We start from the raw sequence: 23,179 nt of genomic DNA on the forward strand, positions 1-23,179 counted from the left end.
AAAAAACAAAACAAACAAACAAAAATTTAGATTTAATTGCAAAGAAAGATATAAAGGAATAGTTTGAAAATTCAGACAGGTAAGAAGATGACCAAAAAAGTAAGAAGAAAAAGAAAGATTTAATGAAAAGAATAAGGGAGGCAAACAACAGTTCCAGCTCTGTGGGTCCCCAGAATGAGGAGAAGAAGCAGAAGTTTCATTCAGAAGATAGGCTCGTGGGTATGTGATGGTTAGTGTTAACTGTCACTTTACTAAATTCTATAATTACCTGGGCTGTTGTCTTCTAAGCATATTTATGTAAGATCTTCTTTCTTATACTAATTGATGTGGGAAGTCCTACCCACTATGGGAGGGCACCATTCTCTAGGCACGAGATTCTGAATCATATAAGCTAAGCAATGCATGAATATATTCACTTCCTGTGGACATAATGAAACCCAACTGCTTTAAAGCTCCTGCCTCTGTGACTTCCCTACCATAAAGGACTGTAACATAAACTATCAGCTAAAACAATTTTTTCCCTTAAGTTGCTTTTCTTAGAGCATTTTATCATAACAACAGGAAACAAAATTAAGATGGAATCCTAGTGAAAGCACTTGCACTCCTGCCCAAAAGATAGCCTGCAACAATCAAAACCCTCAGATTCAGTTGCCAGTTCTGATGAGATGGTGATTCTGCCAGCAGATGGGTTAGAAGTAAAGTGAAATTCCACTCTGTCATTTTCTATAACTTGGCATGGGAGCAGTATATGGGCACTGTAATGATAAGGAATTTGTTTAAAACTGAACTACTCCAGGACTCAAAGAATAATCATAAGTCAGGAAGTAAAGTCCAAGTTTAGCTGGCCACTGCTCCTAGGCCATACTTAGAGATAGTTGTGGAGAGCAAGATAGATAGACAGACAAACCTAAAAGAGATGTCAAAAGTAACAACCTAAATAGTGAAGTGCATAGGAAAAAAGTGCCTTTAATTCTGTGGCTTAGAAAAGAACCCATAAATCTGGGCTTTAATATCCCTGAACAGCAGGTAGATGAATCTTTGGAAGCCCCTATATTCTATTTACTACTGTGGATTCTGAAAACTCTACAACTACAGTAGACTCCTTGAAACTCATAGCTTCATCCTTACAGCAGGTTGAATAATATTTACCAGGTTTTGAAAATGTAAAAACAGGTAATTTGCCTTTACTGATCTTAGTGCCGCGATTGCTTCTTACAACCCAACTCCAACCGTGGTTAGAATATTAGCCACCTCAAGGGATACCATCTGAAGAGCCTCTAGAGAATAGAGAACCCACTCAGCCCATAGACTTCAATGTCAAGTATGGTTAGCTGAGAATCCTGATTTTTATTTTTACTTTTTGAGCTGGCCTTGAGCTCACTGTACAGCCAAAGTTGACCTTGGACTCCTTCTCCTCCTTCCTCTACCTTCCAAGAGCTGAAATCACAGGCATATGCCACCGGGCCTGATACATCCAATGTTAAGGATTTATGCACAGACAGGAAGCTACAAAAGCATTATCATCTCTCTCTCTCTCACACACACACACACATTATATATATATATTCCTCAGCCCCAGCATCAAAGAATTCAGAAGCCCAACAATCCCTCTCTACCACATTATGCTTGTAACTGTCAGTGCCCAATATTACAACATACATCTTAATTTGCCTTTTGTGCTTCCCATGTTTCTTTTTGCCGTACAATTTTTACTGTATTACTAAAACTTGAATGTCTTTTTATTTTATTGCCCTTTATATCTTTGTTTAACTTAGTTTCTGAGTTTTTATTAGGCAAACATTTTTCTTCTGATTCCTTTTTTATCTTTGTTGGTCCGTTTCATCTATTCCTACTATAATTTTAGTAGTACTTCAATTGTAATTTATTATTTATTTACTTATTTACACTCCAGATTTTATTCCCCCATTCCCCCTGTCCACCATCTGACTGTGCTATATCCCATAACTCCTCCCCACCCCCTATCTCCACAAGGATGTCTCCACCACCCACCACCCACCCAACCAGACCTCTAAACTCCTTGGGGTGAAAGTGTAAAGAGACTGGGGCCTCCAGTCTCTTGAGGGTTAGGTGCATCTTCTCTGACTGAACCCAGACCAGGCAGTCCTCTGCTGTGTATGTGTTGGGGCCTCATATAAGCTAATGTTTGCTGCCCGGTTGGTGGTCCAGTGTCTGAGAGATCTCAGAGGTCCAGTTTAATTGAGAATGCTGGTCTTCCTACAGAGTCGCCCTCAACCTCAGTTTCTTCCAGCTTTCCACTAATTCAACCACAGGGGTCAGCAGCTTCTGTCCATTGGTTGGGTGCAAATATCTGCATCTGACTCTTTCAGCTGCTTGTTGGGTCTTCCAGAGTGTGGTCATAGCCTCAGTAATAGTGTCAGGCCTTGGGACCTCCCCTTGAGCTGGATCCCACTTTGGGCCTGTCACTGGACCTTCTTTTCCTCAGGCTCCTCTCCATTTCCATACCTGCAGTTCTTTCATACAGGAACAATTATGGTTTTTACTGTGGGATGGCAACCCCATCACTCACTTGATGTCCTGTCTTCCTGGTGGAGGTGGGCTCTATAAGTTCCCTTTCCCTACTGTCTGGCATTTCATCTAAGGTCCCTCCCTTTGAGTCCTGGGAGTCTCTCACCTCCCGGGTCTCTGGCGCACTCTGGAAGGTCCTCCCCCCCCCCACACACACCTCCTTCTGAGGTTGCCTGTTTCCATTCTTCCATGCTGGCCCTCAGACCTTCAGTCCTTTTCCCTCACCCAGTACCAGATCAGGTTCCCCTCTCTTCCCCAACCCCACCCCTGTCCACTTTCCCTCCCACGTCCCTACCTCCCTCTGTGTCCCATGATTGCTTTCTTCTCCCTCCCAAGTGGGACTGAGGTATCCTCACTTGGGCACTTCAGATTGTTGAGATTTTTGAGTTCTGTGGACTGTATCTTGGGTATTCTGTACCTTTTTGGCTAATATCCACTTATTAATGAGTACATACCATGCATGTCCTTTTGTGTCTGAGTTACCTCACTCAGGATGATATTGTCTAGTTCCCTCCATTTGCCTGCAAAACTCAGGGTGCCCTCATTCTTAATAGCTGAGTAGTTTTCCATTGTGTAAATGAGCCACATTTTCTGTATCCATTCTTCTATTGTGAGACATCTGTGCTATTTCCAGCTTCTGGCTATCACAAATAAGGCTGCTATGAACATAGTAAAACACGTGCCCCTGTGGTATGGTGGGACATCTTTTGGGTATATTCCTAAGAGTGGTATATCTGGGTCTCCAGGTAGATCTATTTGCAATTTTCCGAGGAACCTCCAGATTGATTTCCAGAGTGGTTGTACCAGTTTGCAATCCCACCAGCAGTGGAGGAGTGTTCCTCTTTTTCCACATCCTCTCCATGTGTTATCACCTGTGGTTTTGATCTTAGCCATTCTGATTGGTATAAGGTGGAATCTCAGGGGCATTTTGGTTTGCATTTCTCTGATCACTAAAGACTTTGAACATTTCTTTAGGTGCTTCTCAGGCATTTGAGATTCCTCTATTGTGATTTCTCAGTTTAGTTATTGTTTATTTTTAAAAGCCTCATGTTTTTCCCATTCTCATATTTATTGAGAAGAAATGATCCATTTCTTCTGTAGCTGAGACTACAGACAACAGGACAAGGTTGGAAGAATTCACAGAACAAAATCAGTATGGGAGGGGGAGCATTACTCATTCACCCCACATTAGAAAAATTACAGCACACAAATACAACAAATGAGAACAAAAGACCAAGAGAGACTCATTTTATTTTGTAATTTCTATAATATCTTATTTTCCTTTCCCTTCCCTAACAGTAATTTTCACTACTTCCTTTCCCTTCCACTATTTAAACTTGCCAGTATGTAGTTTACCTTTTTTATACCTTCCTTTATTTCATTCCTTTAATATATCCACATTTACTCCAAATAATTTATATCTTTAGAGCACAGTGTTAGTTTTACCATTTTTAGTTTTTATTTTTAATTACCTTACTAAATAACAGGCTTGCTTATGTTTTCATACATCTTTAGTTTGGGTTAATCCCCTTTGTTCCTCCATCTCCATGTTCCCAGGCCTCCTGAAACCTGTATACCACCAGTATTTCCCTTTCCACTTTCATATCACATAGATACTACTATTCCCCCTCACTTAAAGCCCCTTTTACTCCCTTTCCTGGGCTCTACACAGACTGTCACATAAATAAACACATATAAAATTTAGAAGCTAGCATCTGCTTATGAGAACCATTTTATTTTTGTCTCTCTGAACCTCATTTAACATGATATGTTCCAGTTCCAAATAGGTTTCTCTATGTTCTGCTACAAAATATATTTTGTTTTCATCAATAAGGACTTACAATTTATTTTCTCTGAGCAACCAAGAGCACGGGAAATAACATAGTATTATGAAGGTCTTTTGTCCCTTCCTAATCAATACCTTGTTGGGTGGTAGCTCATGCCTAGCACTTAGATTTCTTAGAATTTTTTTAATAATCTATGTTCATCCATACAGAGTAATTCTGTTCAAGCTCTTTTTTGGATGAGGGTATATTTTGAAATTAACTTACTAATTAAATGTATTCTTACAAAACAATTATCTAGTGGCTTAGGCACTTGAAGACAATCAAGATTACTTTTTTGTTGTATCTGTATAGCTCTACCCTATATGGCTATTGGACATTATTTTAGCATTTAACTATCTTAGTTTAATAAACATGGCAAGGTGGTTCTATTTTCAGTGGGTATTGTGTACCACATTTTGAAATGGATTAAAATAAAACTGAGCATGGAAAACTGTTCTGTGCAAGTGCAAACCTGATGAATTTTGTTACAAAATGAAAAGATTGTGGTTAGGAGAAGAAAATAGAAAACTGACCTTTTGGCTTGGTGAAATTTCCATGAGACAATATTTGGAATTTTGCCAGCATATGTTTCTCTGCTGCTTTAGATTAAGTTGCAAATGATCGCATATTCACTTGTACTTATTTTTTTGCTGTTTTGAAGCAGTATCATTCTCATTGATTCCGAAGTCAGTCTTCTGAGTGCCAGGAATGCACACTAGATTACCCAGGTTTAATTCTATTCACTTTTTCATTTATTATTGTTATTACTATTATTACTATTATTATTATTTAATCTTTTTTTTTTTTACAGTCGGGTCATTTTCCCCCTCCTGGTTTGCCCTCTGACTGTTCCTCATTCCATTCCTCCTCCCCTGTCTCTAAGATGATGTCCCCACCTTACCAAACCTCCCTGCTCTGAAACAGATGTAGTAACTTCCATTTATACTTTTTCTACTCAGGAAGTTGAGCCAGAGGATTTCTGAGTTCAAAGCCAGCCTGGGCTATAGTGTAAAACACTGTCCCAAAGTAAAACCTTGCACACTGTGGAATCTGCTGCTTCCTTTATGTATATTGAGAATTTACTGCATTCTATTGACTTTTCTAAGTATCTTCATCATTCTTTTCATGTAATCCTTACAATTATTCTGTGAGATATCAATTAACATCTTCATTTCACACATTAAAAAAAAAAGTTCAAATCCCAAAAGATGAAAAAGAACTGAAAACTGCCAGGACAGTTGGAGTGTGTATATGAGGAGTTAGAAATAAAATTGCATCTAATCCTCTTCTGTAATGAATAGTCTAATGTTTATCAAACAAGTTGAGTTGATATTTTGTTTCTATTTTACAGGGTCTCCCTCTGTTGCCTATGGGGAGGGATATCTCTCCCAAGGCTCAAGGGAACCTCCTGTCTTGGCCTCCTGAATTAATGGGACTTGAGGTATGCGTCACTGTGCATAGCTGGTTTGTTCCTTTTGTTTACCACCTACAATGAGTAAAAGAGGTGGCAGATATATTAAGGAATGAGTTTGCACACACATACACACACACTTTCTCATACCTAGAATATGTCTTTGAAATGTTTCCCTTGCATGATACTTTAGTTGTCTAAAAGCAATTTTAATCTCTATTCAATTTCCCTAGAAGATGAGATTCTTAATATTTTGTAAACAATAATGATGAGGATACGCTTTTCAGCAGTAGATTGCAGTCTTAACAAAACAGATCTGGTGTGTATCTAGTAATACTCTCCCTCACCAAAGGAAGAAAAAGAGTCTTGTCAACACACACACACACACACACACACACACACACACACACACAAACTTATGCAATTTCTCTCAAATTTGTAATAACTTTAGCTATGGTTTTAGGGGTTATACTTTTATTACCCTTAGTGAAATTTCATCTAGAACTATTGGAACTAATGACTCTTTATACCATTGTAAGCAGGAAAGTCAAATCCGAGAGAATCTGTAATTCCTGAGGGAAAAACTGTGTATTTTCTGTTTTTCCCAGAATGTTACTATATATGATTATGCCATATGTGTTTATTTGTAGAGACTGCTAACATCTGAACATACAAAACCAAACAGACAAATTCTTGCACCATTGCTCCCCCCACATTCTACTCTAGAGGAATGCCACTGTACATGGATTCCAAGCAGGTTAAAAAGAAAAATAGCTGATTAGATCTCAGAGCACCCAGTGAACGGGATGACGGCCACAGCTGCAGTGGAGACACCAAAAATGGAGAAGAGTGCTTCCAAGGAAGAGAAGCAACAGCCAAAGCAGGAGGGCAGTACAGACCGAGGCAATGCTGATCCTGAAGAATGGGCGAACTCTGAGAACGACCCTGAGCAGATGAGCTGTAAAAGTGGCCACACCAGCTACCAAGCTACAGATCTTCAATTGAAGAAGAAAGAGATGCCCTCCAAGCCACATCGCCCTCTCTGTAGGTCACCCTGCCTGGACCGGCCAAGCTTCTCCCAGAGCAGCATTTTACAGGATGGGAAGATAGACTTGGAGAAGGAATACCAAGCCAAGATGGATTTTGCTCTAAAGTTGGGTTATGCAGAAGAACAAATTCAAACAGTGCTTAATAAACTAGGCCCAGAATCACTCATTAATGATGTATTAGCAGAGCTTGTCAGACTTGGAAACAAAGGTGATTCGGAAGCACAAGTCAACTTGAGTCTCTTATTGCCCCGAGGAGCTAACTCCAGAGAGATTGCAAGCCCCGAATTGTCTCTTGAAGATGAGATAGACAATAGTGATAATTTAAGACCAATTGTTATTGATGGAAGTAATGTGGCAATGAGGTAAGCCTCGTGGATTTTTTTTTCCTCTCCTTCTAAAACAGAAATTGTTTTCTATTACAAAGCATCGTAAGAAGTTCTTTGTTGTTTGTGTCTCACATGCCTAGAGATGGACACAGTCTAAAATTATCATTCTCTTGACTTTTCATTCTCCTTTGGTATTGCTACCAATTTATCTTCAAATATTTTTGATGAAATATTAGATATTAGTGACGCTTCAACAGAGTCAAACTATTTCAGCCAATGTCCTGTCATCTTCAAAACCACTGCTTACACCTTGCCAGTTGAAGTGTCACTTAGACACTTCCTGTAACTCCCAATCACTAATACAGAAAACTGGGATCTTTCTTTCTGCCTTCAAGGCAAAAGTGTGATCTGGACTTTTCTCCTCCCACTTAATTGCATCATTTATCTTAGTCTCTTTAATGGTCTTCTTATAAATTATGCTGGTATCTTATCCACTACCTGTATTCATGTCATTTCCCAACCTAGAAATTACACTCTCCTTATCTTTATACCCTTAAAGATGTACTACCGACATCTCTGTGATTTTTCTAAACTCAATGATTATCCATGGTAGGATAAATATTTACCCCACAAAGATATCCACATGCTAAACTCTGAAGCCTGTAAGTCTGTTAAATAGTAAAACATACCTTGTATATATCTTTAACTTAAGAAGTTTGAGTTGGGAGATGTTACCTTGTATGATTAAGATTAGCCAAGTTTTGCTGCTAGAGGACAAGAATAAATAGCAAGACATGCCACAGAAATAAGAAATGAGAGTGTAAGAAGAGGGCCATGAGCACAGGAGTGAAGGTAGAATCGAAAAGCTGAAAAGTGTTAGGAAACATCTTAAGCCTGAAGAAAGAAAGCAGCCTTGCCAGAACTTTGATTTTAGATTTCTGATCTCTTAAACTATAAAATAGTGGGCTGGAGAGATGGCTCAGTGGTTAAGAGCACTGACTGCTCTTCCGAAGGTCCTGAGTTTAAATCTGACGCCCTCTTCTGGTGCATCTGAAGACAGCTACAGTGTACTTAGATATAATAATAAATCTTTTTTTAAAAAACTATAAATTAGTAATTTCTATACATGTAGTAATTTGTTATAATAACAATGGGAAACTAATAAACTGACTTCTGGCGAGACTGTTATCACTATGAGAAACAGTGTGCTGATTTCTCACAAACTAAAACTAGAACTAGCGTGTGGTCCAGGTATACTAGTCCTGGATGTAGAACTGAAGGATCCAAGAATGCCACAGAGATACTTGCATGGTTCTTGGTACACTATTCAGAAGAACCAAAATATACAATCAGTCTCAATGCCTGTAGGCCAATTAATGGATAAGGAAATATATGCAGAAAGATGTTTTCTTTGAAGGAAAATTGAGTGAGCCAGAGATTTATCATTCCAAGTAAAATAACTCAGATTTGGGGAGGAGGAAGGCTGACTTTTTTCTTCTGTGTCTAGTATAGATTTAAAAGCATAAATATTACATATGGCACAGAAGTAGAAAAAGAGATGAGGGAGAGAGAACAGGTCTAAACTGAAATGAAGGAAAAAAAGCAACACATATTTTCTCTTATATGCAGAATTTAAGTTTAAATATATACATATATGTATACATGGTGTGTGTGTGTGTGGGGGTCCCACCACAGCAAATGGGGAGACTATTGAGAGGAAGGGAACCATTGAAAGGCAGGAAGAAAGAGAAGAATTTATTAGTTGTTTTTCTCATTTATATGACAAAATACCCTACAGAAAGAGCTTAAGAAAAGAAGTTCTTATTCTGGCACAGAGTTTGATGGTACAGCCCATCATGCTTGGGAAGGTATGGTGGCAGAAACATAAGGCAACAGGTTACACTCATTCACAGTCTGAAAGCACAAAAAGATGAAAGCAGTTCTTCAGCTACATTTCTCCTTCCATTCAGTCTGGGCCTGCAGTTCATTCCTGATGGGTCTTTGTTAGTTAATCCTTTCTAGGAACAACCTCACAGATACAGCCAAAGGTATATTCTCATGCAAATTCCAACTTCAATCAAGTTAACAGTCAAAGTTAATGTTGACAACTCTACCATTCAATTTTATTCCCAAATATATAACTTTAGACCATAACATTCCAGCTCAAGACTCTAAAGACTCCGTTTCAAATGCATTTAGTCCATCCCAACACTACTCTAGAGTATAAAATCTGTTCTAAAACTCAAGAGGATCTCTTAACTGTGAATATCTATAAAATCAGGAAACAAGTTACATACTTCTAACCTACAACGCTCCAGAATAAACAATCCCGTTCCAAATGGAGGAGCCTGATAATAGCAAGGAAAAATTCGATTAAAGCAAAGCAAAGCCCAGCAGGGGAATCCTACACCTCCTGTGTCATATCTGGGACTTATGATGACATCATCTGGGTTCCAATAAGCTTGGGAATCCCTACTCCCCCAGGTCAGCTCCCTGTAACACATATCTCTTCAATTGCTCCATGGAAACCTTCAGATTTGCTCAGTAGAGGTTTTATTGTACTAGTACCTCCAAAAGCCTGGAGTTTTCATTGCAACTTACACTTCACTTTCCTAGTTTCCTGAAATGGACTTTTAGGGACTCCTTACAAGTGGATTGCCTGGTCTCAACACCTCTCAGGAACGTTGGCACAAGACTTGATAACCCCCAAGTCTCTCATTTCATATGTCTGTGGGTATGATGCTTCCAAGGTCAGCTGGGAAGGCAAGATGTAGTCTGGCTCTCTTCTGTCACAGCAGTACTAGCCTTTGTATGCCCTTGTTGCTGAACCAGGGAAAAACACTTTCCTAGACAGTTATTTTTGAGCAGAGAAACCCTTCAGCTGCATTTTCAGTTTAAGCTCTCTCCTTACAAATGTTTTAACATTGTCACAACATGTGACTTTACCATGAAAAAAAAAAACCTTTCGCATTCAAGGGAGATTTCTCTTTAATGTCTCTAATCTCTAATAGTTACAGATGCTTCATCTCCCTTCTCCACAACTTTAAACCTACTCTCATTTCCTGAACAGACTTTACATTTTTCATACCAGTCTGCTCTACATTTTCTTCTTTTTTTAAAGATGTGTTTGTTTGTATGTGTGCATGTATGCATGTGCATATGAATGCATGAGCCCATGGAGGCTAGAAGAGGGCATTGGGTCACCTGGAGCTGAAGTTATACACAGTTGTAAGCAACACAACTTGAGTGCCGGGAACTAAGCTCCAGTCATCTGCAACAGCAGCAAGTGCTCTGAACCCCTGAGCTATCTACACAGCCGCTTTTCCTTGTGTCTTTATCTTACTGTAGACTTGAATAAGTGCAATGAACAGTAACTATGCTACAGCTTGAACGATACACCCTATTGAAATGTCCTCTACCCAAAAATTTAGTCATTACATTTGAATTCAGTCCATTTCTCAGTAAAGTATAGCAGAAGTGACTCGAGAGATGGCTCGGCAGAGAAGGGTTCTGAGTGCTCTTCTGGATAATGCAAGTTCACATTCATGAGTCACACAGATGAATAAAGTAAGGAAGTCAGTTTTATAAGTCAATTACACGAAGTTCTGAATTCAAGGGTTGCTTCAGAAAATCAGTAACGTGGACTAAATAATTGAAATGAATAACTAAATCAAGTTAAAATACAGCAGTGTGCATTACTGATAATCTAGATAAAACATAAGGCAGTAGTAGGAACTGTTACATTCAGACAACAGTAGAAAAAATAAGCAAGCATAACTACCATTTTCAATAATTTTAGGATATAAAACAGCAAACTTAAGAATGCATTGGATAGAAAAAGAAGCTGAAATACACATTGCATGCTTGAAATACATAAAATAGAGAAGACGGGAATAAAGAAAAGTCTCAGCAGTTAAGGGTACTGACAGCTCTTCCAGGTGGCCTGAGTTCAGTTTCTAGAACCCACATCAGTCAACTCACAACCACCTATCTTCTGACCTTCACAGGAACACACACACACACACACACACACACACACACACACACACACATTTAAAAGTAAATCTTTTCAAAAAGATATTAGGGGCCGGAGAGGTGTCTTAGCTGTTAAGAATACTCAGTGTTCTTGGAGATCCGAGTTCAGTTCTCAGGACCTACATATCAGCTTACAGCCATCCATAACTCCATCTCCAGAGGATCCAATGCCATTTTTCTGACTTCTGCAAGCATCAGGCATGCATGTCATTCAGGAAAAATGATCATAATCATAAAATAAGTACATCTTCAAAATTAAAAAATTAAATTATTGCAAAAATCCTCCAAATCTAGGGAAGGATATGGACATCTAATACAGGAGGGACTTGGAGAGCTATATGGTGTAAAAAGATAATTTGCTTCTGCAAGTTGGCCTCTGTCCTCCACATACATGCTATGACATGTGTATGGCCCACCCTCCAAACACACACACAAATGGAGTTTTAACTCTCCAGTTTAAAGAACAAGTAAATGATTGGTTTAGAGGCAAGATCCACTTATCTGACATCTATAAGAAACACATTTTATTGGTGGAAAACCACACATACTAAATATAAAAAGAATGGAAAATGATATGCTGAGCAGGCAGAAGCTAAAAGCAGGGAGTAGTTGTTCTAATATCTGACAAAGTAGACATTAAATCAAAATAAATTAGAAGATATAATGAAGAATCCTACATATTTTTTGTTTTTTTTTTGTTTTTTTAATTATAAACTTTGTTTAAAATGTATTTGCTTGGTAGGATAGAAAATAATTTTACAATACATGATTATATTGTGTTTTTAAATCCATTTATAGAAAACATTTTTTAAATTATAAATTGCAGAATATTCATGTTATTTTCAACAAATGATGATACAAATATATCTTAAATCATTACATAAAAATTAGCGAGATTAGAGTACTATTTTCACTGCTGTCTTTTTTTTCTTTTTTCTTTATTATTATTTTCTTTAGAATCCTACATATTAATAGAAATAATTATCCATCTAGAAGACATAAAATTATAAATACACACCAATCATTGATGTAACCAATTTCATGAAGCAGGCACTACTGAGCATAATGAAACACAGAGGTCCCAGTACAACAATGATGGAAGATCACCCATAGCCCATTCTCATAAAGTGATAACTCATCTAGATAAAATTAATCAAATTTCCTACTAAAACTTTACTATAGACTTAATAGAATTAAGAAATATCTGGAAATAATATTTCACTCAATAGCTGTGGAATATGCTGTCTTCTCACCAGCCTATGGAACATTCTCTAAAATACAACACATATTATAAATTAAAGTAGGTCTTTTTTTTTTCGAGACAGGGTTTCTCTGTGTAGCCCTGGCTATTCCTGGAACTCACTTTGTAGACCAGGCTGGCCTCGAACTCAGAAATCTGCCTGCCTCTGCCTCCCGAGTGCTGGGATTAAAGGCGTGTGCCACCACACCCAGCTAAAGTAGGTCTTAAAACATAAAAGTTAATCAAAATAATGTCTTATGTTTTATAATAGAATAAAACTAAGAAACAATAGTAAGTGAAAATATAGAAAATATACACATGTGGAATTTGAACATTACAGCCTTGAGTTATTATTAGTGGGTCACTAAAGAAATCAGGGATAAGTCTTTTTGAAAATTCTAGAATAAAATGATAATTAAAAAGAAATAATTTTCCAGAAACTTTGGAATATATTACTCCTATACTTTGGGAGTTTATAGGTATATGTGACTATACTTAACAAAGTGTTCAGAGAAAACAAAGAAATATCTTATTTGGATATCAGGATGTCAAAAAAAATCAAGAAAAAGACAAACCCAAAATAATAGATGGAAAAAATAGTAATATTGGGACTGAGCCTTGGTTGCTTCCCAAAGTTGAAGGGAAGTCCTGTTACTAAACACAGCATACATTTCAAACACAAAACTCTTAGAGGAACCAAGCTGGATTTAACCCAAAAAACTCCACCTATGCGTACTTACCTTCATAATTCCAGAAGGTGCTATGCAAGCTACCATGAGAGAAAAGCATTCAGTACTCTCACCACCTGTGACATTCATTGACGAACTGCAACAATGGTCAGCAGGGTCAACAGTGACACATATCTTGGTGGTAATCAACAGCTGCCTAACTGGACTTGAGGTCTACTTAATAGGAAGGAAATCATGTCTGGCAATGTAAATCTAGTCACCGAGTAGCTAGTGAGGTCACAAATCTCAGAGAAGAACCTACTACCACTGCTTCCTAAACCACTATCATTCCTAACTGCATTTGAAATACATATACGAGTAACTGTAGCTCTGCCCTCTCATCAAAGAAGTTTCATTACACAATTGGAGACCATTTAAGAAAGCTACAACTAGTCAAAATGCAGAGTACAAGTAACTATGGGATACTCCAGATCCAGTGGATAAATCTACAATACAGCCAACATTAATAGGAGGAAATTGTGGGTGTCTCCATCATTAGATGAAGATCTACAGACAATTAAAAACTGCTGAGAAAGGGAGAATTAATTTTCCCTAGAGATGAGCTTCCTAAATGGTTATCCAACCTCAAGTGTGTGTGTGTGTGTGTGTGTGTGTGTGTGTGTGTGTGTGTGTGTGTATACAACACTAAACAGACCAGCAGGTTGCATTTATACATTTATTCACATATATGTGTATATAAATAATTAAAAAATAAGAGACCATGAATTTGAAAGGGGGTAAAGGGTGTGTGAGTGATTAGAGAGAAGAGAGGCCCCAGAGAGATGATATAATGGAGTAATTATATATTTTTTTATTTATTACTATTTTCTTTATTTACATTTCAAATGCTATCCCGAAAGTTCCCTATACCCCATTATATTTTAATCAAGTAAAAAGAATTAAATGGATTTCAACATTTTACATGTACATGATTTTCAAAGAATAAAAAAGAAAATGAAACAAAAAATTTGGTTCTTTGAAAAGATAGACAATATTGTTAAACAATTAGCCAAATCAAAAGAAATAAAACAAATTTACAAAATTGAAAATGAAAAGAAAGCAGGGAAATTAAAACAAACACCTGTGAAAACTAGAGGATCATTACAGAATACCTTGAAATTTTATATTTAAAAAACTCAGAATTAAAAAAAAATACATACGGGTATATGACCTTTCAAAATTAAACCAAGGGGAAGAATGCAATGCATGCATCCATTTATGAGTTGCCACAATCTTCAGAAAATAAGCAAGGGATAATTGGAGATCAGCCATCCTGTGAAGTGGGTAATGGTGGCAAAACACTCATTTCAGTTAAAATGAAGAAAGGAAACATGGGGAAACAGAAGTGAATACAGATTCTGTTGCTAGGTTTCCTCTGCTTGTTTGCCTTTTGTTCCTAACCTTAGTAACTAATATCTTAATACACACCATACTTTTCATGCTCCTCTAATCCATAAGAAGTTCTGGAGTTGAAGCACTCATTGTTTTTAATTGACTGTTATTCTATTTCGGTCTATCTATTTGCTGTACTTGCTTCTGCAAATGATATATAATGTTTGAAATTGAGCCTTGAATACCCTGAACACATGGGCTGTGATTTTACCAATTGCACTTTCCCCAAACATAGATTAAAACCTTCTTTGGTGGCTTGAATAAAAATGCCCCCCCCCCATAGGCTCATATATGTCAATGCTTAGTCATCTGGGAGTAGCAGAGTTTGAAAGAATTAGGAAGCATGGTCTTGTTAAAAGTATTACCCTAGGGAGACTTTGATATTTCAAAACTCCAGGCCAACCCCAGAGTCTCTCTCTTCCTCCTATTCATGGATCCAGATGGAGAACTCGAAGCTAATTCTCCAGCATCATGTCTATTTGTGTGCTGCCATGCTTCCCACCATGATGAGAATGGACTAAACCTCTGAAACTGTGAGCAAGTCACAGTAAATGTTTTGTTTCATAAGAGTTGCTCTGATCATGGTGTCTCTTCACTGCCCATCTTAACACCTGCATCTTAATGAGCTTTCCTTGAAGATGAAAGGTGTCATTCAGTCAGTTTTATTTAGATCAGGCAGTGGTGGCACACACCTTTAATCCCAGCACTTGGGAGGCAGAGGCAGGCAGATTTCTGAGTTCGAAGCCAGCCTGGTCTACAGAATGAATTCCAGGACAGCCAGGACTACACAGAGAAACCCTGTCTCAAAAAAAGCAAAAACAAAAACAAAAACAAACAAACAAAACAAAACAAAAACCCAAAACAAAAAAAAAGATACAGGTGTTAAAGGGGAGGCAAAACATTCTATTCTGCAGGAGTACTTCTTTTTTTTTTTTTTATTTATATTTCAAATGCTATCCCTAAAGTTCCCCATACCCTCCCCCTGCCCCTGCTCCCCTACCCACCCACTCCCACTTCTTGGCCCTGGCCTTCCCCTGTGCTGGGTCATATAAAGTTTGCAGGAGTACTTCTTAAAATCACAAATACCTTCAGAAAGCCCCTTAAACTCATATTTACTATTTCTCTCTTTCCACAAGCATATATAAGCTGCTCACAGAATATTTCACCCAAACAGTAAAGAATATATTTTCTACTCAGTAATTTATGGAACTTCCACCAAAACTGACCACATGCTAGAGTATGAAGCAAGTATCAACAGATACAAGAAATTGAAATGATACCCTGCATCCTATCTGACCTCCATGGATTAAAGCTGGGTATCAGTAAAAACAAGCAAAAAGCAGAAAGTATACAAACTCATGGAAACTAAACAGCTTACTACTAAATAAAGAATGGCTCAAGACAGAAATCAAGAAGGAAAGTAAAATTTTTTAGAACTGAATGAAAATGAAAGCACAACATACTCAATCTTTCTGATTAATTATTTCATTTATTTACAACCCAAGTATTGTGCCCTCTCCTATCCCCCCTCACAGAGTTCTTCCCCTCTCCCCTTCACCTCTGAGAGAGTGCCCCCCACTGCCCCCTCCCATCTGTCTTGCCTGGACATATCAAGTCTCTACAGGATTAGGCACATCCTCTCCCACTGAGGCCAGATAAGGCAGTCCTCTGCTACATACATTCCAGGAGCCTCGGACCAGCCCATGTATACTCTTCAGTTTGTGACTTAGTCTCTGGGAGCTCCCAGGAGTCCAGGTTATTTCACACCATTGGTCTTCCTGTGACAATGACATCCCCCTCAGCTCCTTCAATCCTTTCCCTAACTCTTCCATAGGGGTCCAGACCTCATGTCAATGCTTAGCTGTAAGTATCTGCATCTTTCTCAGTCAGCTGCTGGTAGAGTCTATCAGGGGACACCATGCTAGGCTCCTGTCTGAAAATACATCATTGCATCAGTAATAGTGTCAGGCCTTGGAGTCTCCCTTGAGATGGATCCCAAGTTGGGACAGTCACTAGACTGCCTTTCCCTCAGTCTCTGTTCCATTTTTGTTCCTGCATTTATTTTAAACAGTAACAATTTGGGTAGAAAAATGTGAAGGTGGGTTGGTGTCCCTATCTCTCTACTGGGGGGGCAGCTATCTAACCACTCTGGAAATTAATCTGGCAGTTCCTCAGAAAATTGGAAATAGTTCTACCTGAAGACCCAGCTATACTGTTCCTGGGCATACACTTAAAAGATGCTCCACAATATCACAAGGACACGTGCTCCACTATGTTCATAGCAGCCTTATTCATAATAGCCAGAAACTAGAAGCAACCCAGATGTCACTCAACTGAAGAATGGATACAGGAAATGTGGTTCATATATACAGTGGGATACTATTCATCTATTACAAATAAGGACATCATGAATTTTTCAGACAAATGATGAAAATATCATCCTGAGTGAGGTAACCCAGGTGCAAAAGGATATGCATGTAGGGGAACCTCTAGAAAGTCCAAGAGACCTGGGATAAGGGTGGCTCCCAGGACTCATTGTGGGTGCCCAAAAGTGGGGATATAGAACCTGAAGAGAACGTACTCAATCTTAAGTGACACAAGGAAGGCTGTTCAAAGAGGCAAATTCATAGTACTAAATTTCATATAAAACAAAAACAAAACTGGAGAGAGCTCATATCAGTGACTTAGCAACACACTTGAAAGGTCTAGAACAATAAGAGGAAATATTACCCAAAAAAGTGTAAAACAAAAATCTCTAACAAACAAAAATCTCAAAGAAATGGGTAAGTGACTTGATATATATGACTAACCAAAGTTAAATCAATATCAGATAAGCAATTTAATCAGACCCTTAACTCCCAGTGGAACAGATGCAATAATTAAATGTTTTCCAACAACAACAACAACAACAACAAAAGGCCCAAGGCCAGATGTATTCAATACAGAATTCCCAGACTTTCAACGTCAAAGAAGAATTAATGCTAATACCCCTCAAATTATTCCACAAAAAGAAAACAGAAAGAACATTGACTAGTACTTTTTGTAAGTCTGCAATTGCCCTGATACCAAATCCATATAAATACTCAGGAAAACCAGAAAGTTACAGATCAATATCTGTTATAAACATACATACAACAATTCTCAATAAAAATAGTTGCAAATTGTATCCAAGAACACATCAAAGAGTGTTCATCATGATTAAGTAGGCTTCATCTCAGAAAGTGAGGGAAGGTCCAATACATGTAAATCAATAAATGCAATTGCTCACATAAACAGACTGAGATATAATAGCCATAAGATCATCTACTAGGTTCAGAAAAGTCCTTTGACAAAATCAAATATCCCTTCATGATAAAAATCCTAGAAAGACTAGGGATAGCTCAACATAATAAAGTGAATTTAGAGCAAGCTCAAAACCTATGCCAACCTAATGAAGAGAAACTCCTCACTAAAATCTGGAACAAGGCAAAGATATACACTCTCTCCATAGTGTTCACTACAGTATGCAAAGTCCTAGCTAGAAAAAGAAGACAACTGAAAGAGATCACTGATTTCCTTCATAACACTTGCCTGGGTCATGGTGTTTCTTTACAGCAATACAACAGTAATGAAGACACCAAGCAAGTCAAAGACTTGCATAATGAAAAATTTAAGACACTGAAGAAAGAAACTGAAATAGATATCAGAAATAGAAAGCTCTCCCATGCTCATGGATGGGTAGGATTAATGTAGTAAAAATGGTCATCTTACCAAAGCCTCTAAACAAGACGTAGATAGCACAGTCATTAAAAACAAACCAAAGTTGGACCTCATTAAACTGAAAAGTTTGTGTAAGGCAAAAGACATCTTTATTCAAACAAAGCAGCAGCCTTCAGAGTAAGAAAAACTCTTTACCAATATCTAAAATATATAAAGAACTAAAAAAAAAATCCTGAACATCAAGAAGACAACACAAACACAGACAAACTTTCCTGTATAGCAATAAGAAACATGTTGAAAAAGAAGCAAGGGACAAGTCCACTTGCAACCTACGAAAACCAGGAGCTGAGAATTATTTCACCTTTCAACTCAGCAAGGATGTAAAAAAAAAAGCCTCCATGTTTATATTTCTCCACCCTACTTCTATAAGCTGTTTTTATTATATATCTTATAAACTATACTCTTATCCCTTGTCATTTTCTTTTATTGAAACTAGATTCTTTTCTCCTACAATATATCTTGATTATAATTTCCCCTCTCTCCTCTATTCCCAGTTTCTTCCCACATCCCTTCCTCCTCCCCTCCAAATCCTCTTTGTCTTTAATGATAAAAGAATAGGACTCTAAGAGATATCAAGAAACTCAGTAAAATAAAATATAATAAAACGAGGCAAAAACTATCATATCAAAGTTGGATATAGCAATACTACAGGAGAAAAAAAGTTCCAAGAGTAGGCAATATAGTGAGGAATCCCATAAAAATACTAAGCTAATGGCTATAAAATATATGCAGAGGACCTGCTGTAGACCCATGTAGGCCCTGTGCTTGCTGCTTCAGACTCTGTGAGCCCGTAAGTGCCATGCTTAGTAGATTCAGAGGGTGGAGCTCTCCTGGTGTCCTACATCTGCTCAGACTCCTACAATCTTTCCTCCCTGTATTCCACAGAAATTTCCTGAGCTCTAAAGTTAGGGGTTGGATAGTGTCTTAGTTAGGGTTTTAGTGCTGTGAGCAGACACCATCCAAGGCAAGTCTTATTTAATTGGGTCTGGCTTACAGGTTCAGAGGTTCAGTCCATTATCATCAAGGTGGGAGCATGGCAGCAACCAGGCAGGTATGGTACAAGAGGAGCTGAGAGTGCTACATCTTCATCTGAAGGCTGCTAGTAGAAGACTGACTTCCAGGCAGCTAGGGTGAGGGTCTTAAAGCCATGCCCATAGTGACAAACCTACTTCAATAAGGCCACATCTCCTAATAGTGCCATTCCTTGGCTCAAGCATATACAAACCATTACAAGTAGAGACTTCATTCTTAGACTCTCTCTCCACCTAATGTCTGGCTGTGGGTCTCTGCAACTGTTCCCATCTGCTGCCAGATGAAGTATCTCTGTTAATGACTGTATAAGCACTGATCTATGAGTATAGCAGAATATAATTAGAAATCATTTTATTGTTTTTTTTTTTTTTTTTTTTTTTTTTTTTTTTTTTTGCAAACCAGCCATCTTTAGTTTTATCCTAAGTCTCCAGGCTATATAGTCTCTGATTCTTGGTTACTCAAGCAAGCAATGTTTAGTAGGGGTTCCTTCTCATGGAGTGAGCCTTAAGTCAAATCAGACATTGATTGGCTACTCCCACCATTGCCCTAGCATATTTTGCAGGCAGGACAGATTGTAAATCAAAGGTTTTTGGCTGTGTTGGGGGTCCATGTATCACTTCTGGTAGCTTGCAGAGTACCATCCTGCACCTAAGAGAGTTCAATGTAAGGATGAGAGCTCCATGTAGGCATCAGCTCAACTTCCCCATGTTAAGTTAGTTGTGTGGGTACTGTCCTTAGCAGTGGTGCCCTGCTGCCAGTCTGTGGACACCAGCCCTTTCTCTTTGCATCAGCCTGGGTTGTTTGGGTATTTTCAAGAGACTCCTTTGGCCAACAACTCAGTTCCCTCCACTGGAAGCCTTGCCTGGCTACAGAGATGTGCAGTTGTGACTACTTCTCCCCTGTGACTAGGAGACCCCATTAAGATCACCTTCATAGATTCCAGGAAGCTTCCACTCTACTAGGTTTCCACACCATCCCCCTAATGCCCTCCAATTCCAGCCATCTCTTCCCATATTCTCTCCCTCTACCCCACACCCCTCGCCTGATACCTTCTGCTTCCATCCCTACCTGCTGCAATCTACCTATAAATATAACCTATTGGGCTGGTGAGATGGCTCAGTGGGTAAGAGCACCCAACTGCTCTTCCGAAGGTCCGGAGTTCAAATCCCAGCAACCACATGGTGGCTCATAACCATCTGTAACAAGATCTGACGCCCTCTTCTGGAGTGTCTGAAGATGACTACAGTGTACTTACATATAATAAATAAATAAATCTTTAAAAAAATATATAACCTATTTCTCCTTTTCATGGAGAGCCATACTTTCCCCGCTAGAGCCCAACTCTTTTTTGGGGGGAGGGGTTCGAGACAGGGTTTCTCTGTATAGCCCTGGCTGTCCTGGAACTCACTCTGTAGACCAGGCTGGCCTCCAACTCAGAAATCCACCTGCCTCTGCCTCCCAAGTGCTGGGATTAAAGGCATGCACCACCACGCCAGGCTTAGAGCCCAACTCTTAACTAACCTTACTGCATCTACAGATTGTAGCTTGGTTGTCATTTAATCAATAGCTAACATCCACATGTAAGAGAATACAGACTATCTTTGTCTTTTGTATTCTGGATTTCCTCACTTAGGATTATTTTTCTAGTTGTATACATTCACCTGTAAATTTCATGATGCCATTTTATCAGCTGAGTAATACTCCATTGTGTAAATGTACCATACTTTGCTTGTCCATTCTTCAGCTGAGAGACATCTAGGTTGCTTCTGGTTTCTGGCTACTATGAATAAAGCTACTGTGAACAAGGTTGAGCAAACATCCTTGTGGTAGGAAGGAGTTTCATTGTTTTTATATAGCTAGATCTTGTTCTATCAATTCCCAGCTTTCTGAGGAACCAACATATTGGTTTGCATAGTGGCTGTAAAAGTTTGCGCTTCTACCACCAAAGGAAGAGTGTTCTCATGGCTCCACATCCTCACCAGCATGGGCTGTCACTTCTGTTACTGACCTTGGCCATTCTGGCAGGTGTAAGACGCAATATCAAGGTAGTTTTGATTTTCTGGTGGCTAGGATGTTGACTATTTATTTTTTATTAATTAATTATTTATTTACATCCCAGAAGCTGTTCCCCTCCCAGTCTATCAGTCCCCTCTTGCAAAATCCTTCCCATCCTGGGTATCCCCCAACCCTGGCACAACAAGTCTCTACAGGACAATGTACATCCTCTCTCATTGAGGCCAGACAAGGTAGCCCTATGCTACATATGTGCTGGGGGCCTTGGGCCAGCCCATCTATGCTCTTTGGTGGTGGTTCTATCTCTGGGAGCTCCCAGGAGTCCAGGTTAGTTGCCAGTTTCTGTTTTCTTTATTGCTTCTATTTCCATTTTCATGTGTTGAACAGTTTTATTCTTTCCTTCAATGATTTGTATTTTTCTTGGCTTTCTCCAAGGGATTTATTCATTTTCTCCATTTTTGTTTGTGTTTTGCTCAATTTCTTTAAAGGATTTATACATTTCCTCTTTTTATCAGATATTTTATTTATTTATATTTCAAATGTTATCCCCTTCCCAATTCCCCCCCCAGGAACCCCCTATCCCATCCTCCCTCCCCCTGCTTCTATGACTTTGTTCCCCCACCCACCCATTCCCTCCTCCCCACCCTCCCATTCCCCTACACTGGGGCATAGAGCCTTCACAGGACCAAGGGCCTCTCATCCCATTGATGTCCAACAAGGCCATCCTCTGCTACATATGCAGCTGGAGCCATGGGTCCCTCCATGTGTACTCCTTGGTTGGTGGTTTAGACTCTAGGAGCTCTGGGGGGTTCTGGTTAGTTGATATTGTTGTTCATCATATGAGGCTACAAACCCCTTCAGCTCCTTCAGTCCTTTCTCTAACTCCTCCATTGGGGTCCCTGTGATCAGTTCAATGGTTAGCTGTGAGCATCCATGTCTGTATTTGTCAGGCTCTGGCAGAGCTTTTCAGGAGATGGCTATATCAGGCTCCTGTCAGCAAGCTCTTGTTGGCATCAGCAATAGTGACTCGGTTTGGTGACTGTATATGGGATGAATCTCCAGGTGGGGCAGTCTCTGGATGGCCTTTCCTTCAGTCTCTGCTCCACACTTCATATACATTTCCTCTTGAAGATCTCTATTTATCTTCATGTGGTTGTTGTTGTTCATGTCTTTGTCCTGTGCTTTAGCTATGTTGGAATTATTCAGAGCCTCCGTAAGATGGCTGAGCTCAATAGTGGAGACATCATATTTCCCTGACTGTTAAAGATTTTATTCTTTTTTAAATCACTTTACATCCTAATCGCTGCTCCCCTTCTGGTGCCCCCTTCACCCAGTCCCTACCACCATCTCTCCCTCCCTTCTCCTCTGAGAGGGTGGAATTCCCCCACCCCAGTATCCCTCAACCCTGGCATCAAGTCTCTGTAGGGCTAGGCACGTCATCTCCCACTGGAACCAGACGAGCAGCACAGTGTGGGGAACATATTCCACAGACAGGCAGCAGCTTTAGTGATAGTGCCCGCTCCAGTTGTTAAGGGACATGAAGACCAAACTGCACATCTGCTACATAAGTTGGGGGGGGGGGAGGCTAGGTCTAGCACATGTATGCTCTTTGATTGGTGGTTCTGTCTCTGAGAGCTGCCAAAGGTCCAGGTTAGTTGACTCTTATGGTCTTCCTGTGGAGTTCCTATCACCCTAGAGCCCCTCAATCTTTCCCCCAACTCTTCCTTAAGAGTCCCCAAACTCTGTCCACTGTTTGGACATGGATCTCTGCATCTGTTTCAGTCAGCTCCCGGGGGGAACCTCTCAGAGAACGGTTACGCT

The 23,179-nt window shown here is 39.2% G+C and overlaps 1 protein-coding gene across 1 annotated transcript in view; it reads left to right on the forward strand.

Moving 5' to 3' along the window:
- Positions 1-23,179, forward strand: part of Zc3h12b (zinc finger CCCH-type containing 12B) — a 188,963-nt gene that overhangs the window by 144,728 nt on the left and 21,056 nt on the right. Inside the window, exons 4-5 of the mRNA XM_021188089.2 lie at positions 5,725-5,814; positions 6,435-7,195. Coding sequence (XP_021043748.1) covers positions 6,591-7,195 — 605 coding nt within the window. The 5' untranslated portion in view covers positions 5,725-5,814; positions 6,435-6,590. The remainder of the gene's footprint in view (positions 1-5,724; positions 5,815-6,434; positions 7,196-23,179) is intronic.

The sequence above is a fragment of the Mus pahari genome, chromosome X (assembly GCF_900095145.1).
Source record: "Mus pahari chromosome X, PAHARI_EIJ_v1.1, whole genome shotgun sequence".
NCBI classification, from domain to species: domain Eukaryota; kingdom Metazoa; phylum Chordata; class Mammalia; order Rodentia; family Muridae; genus Mus; species Mus pahari.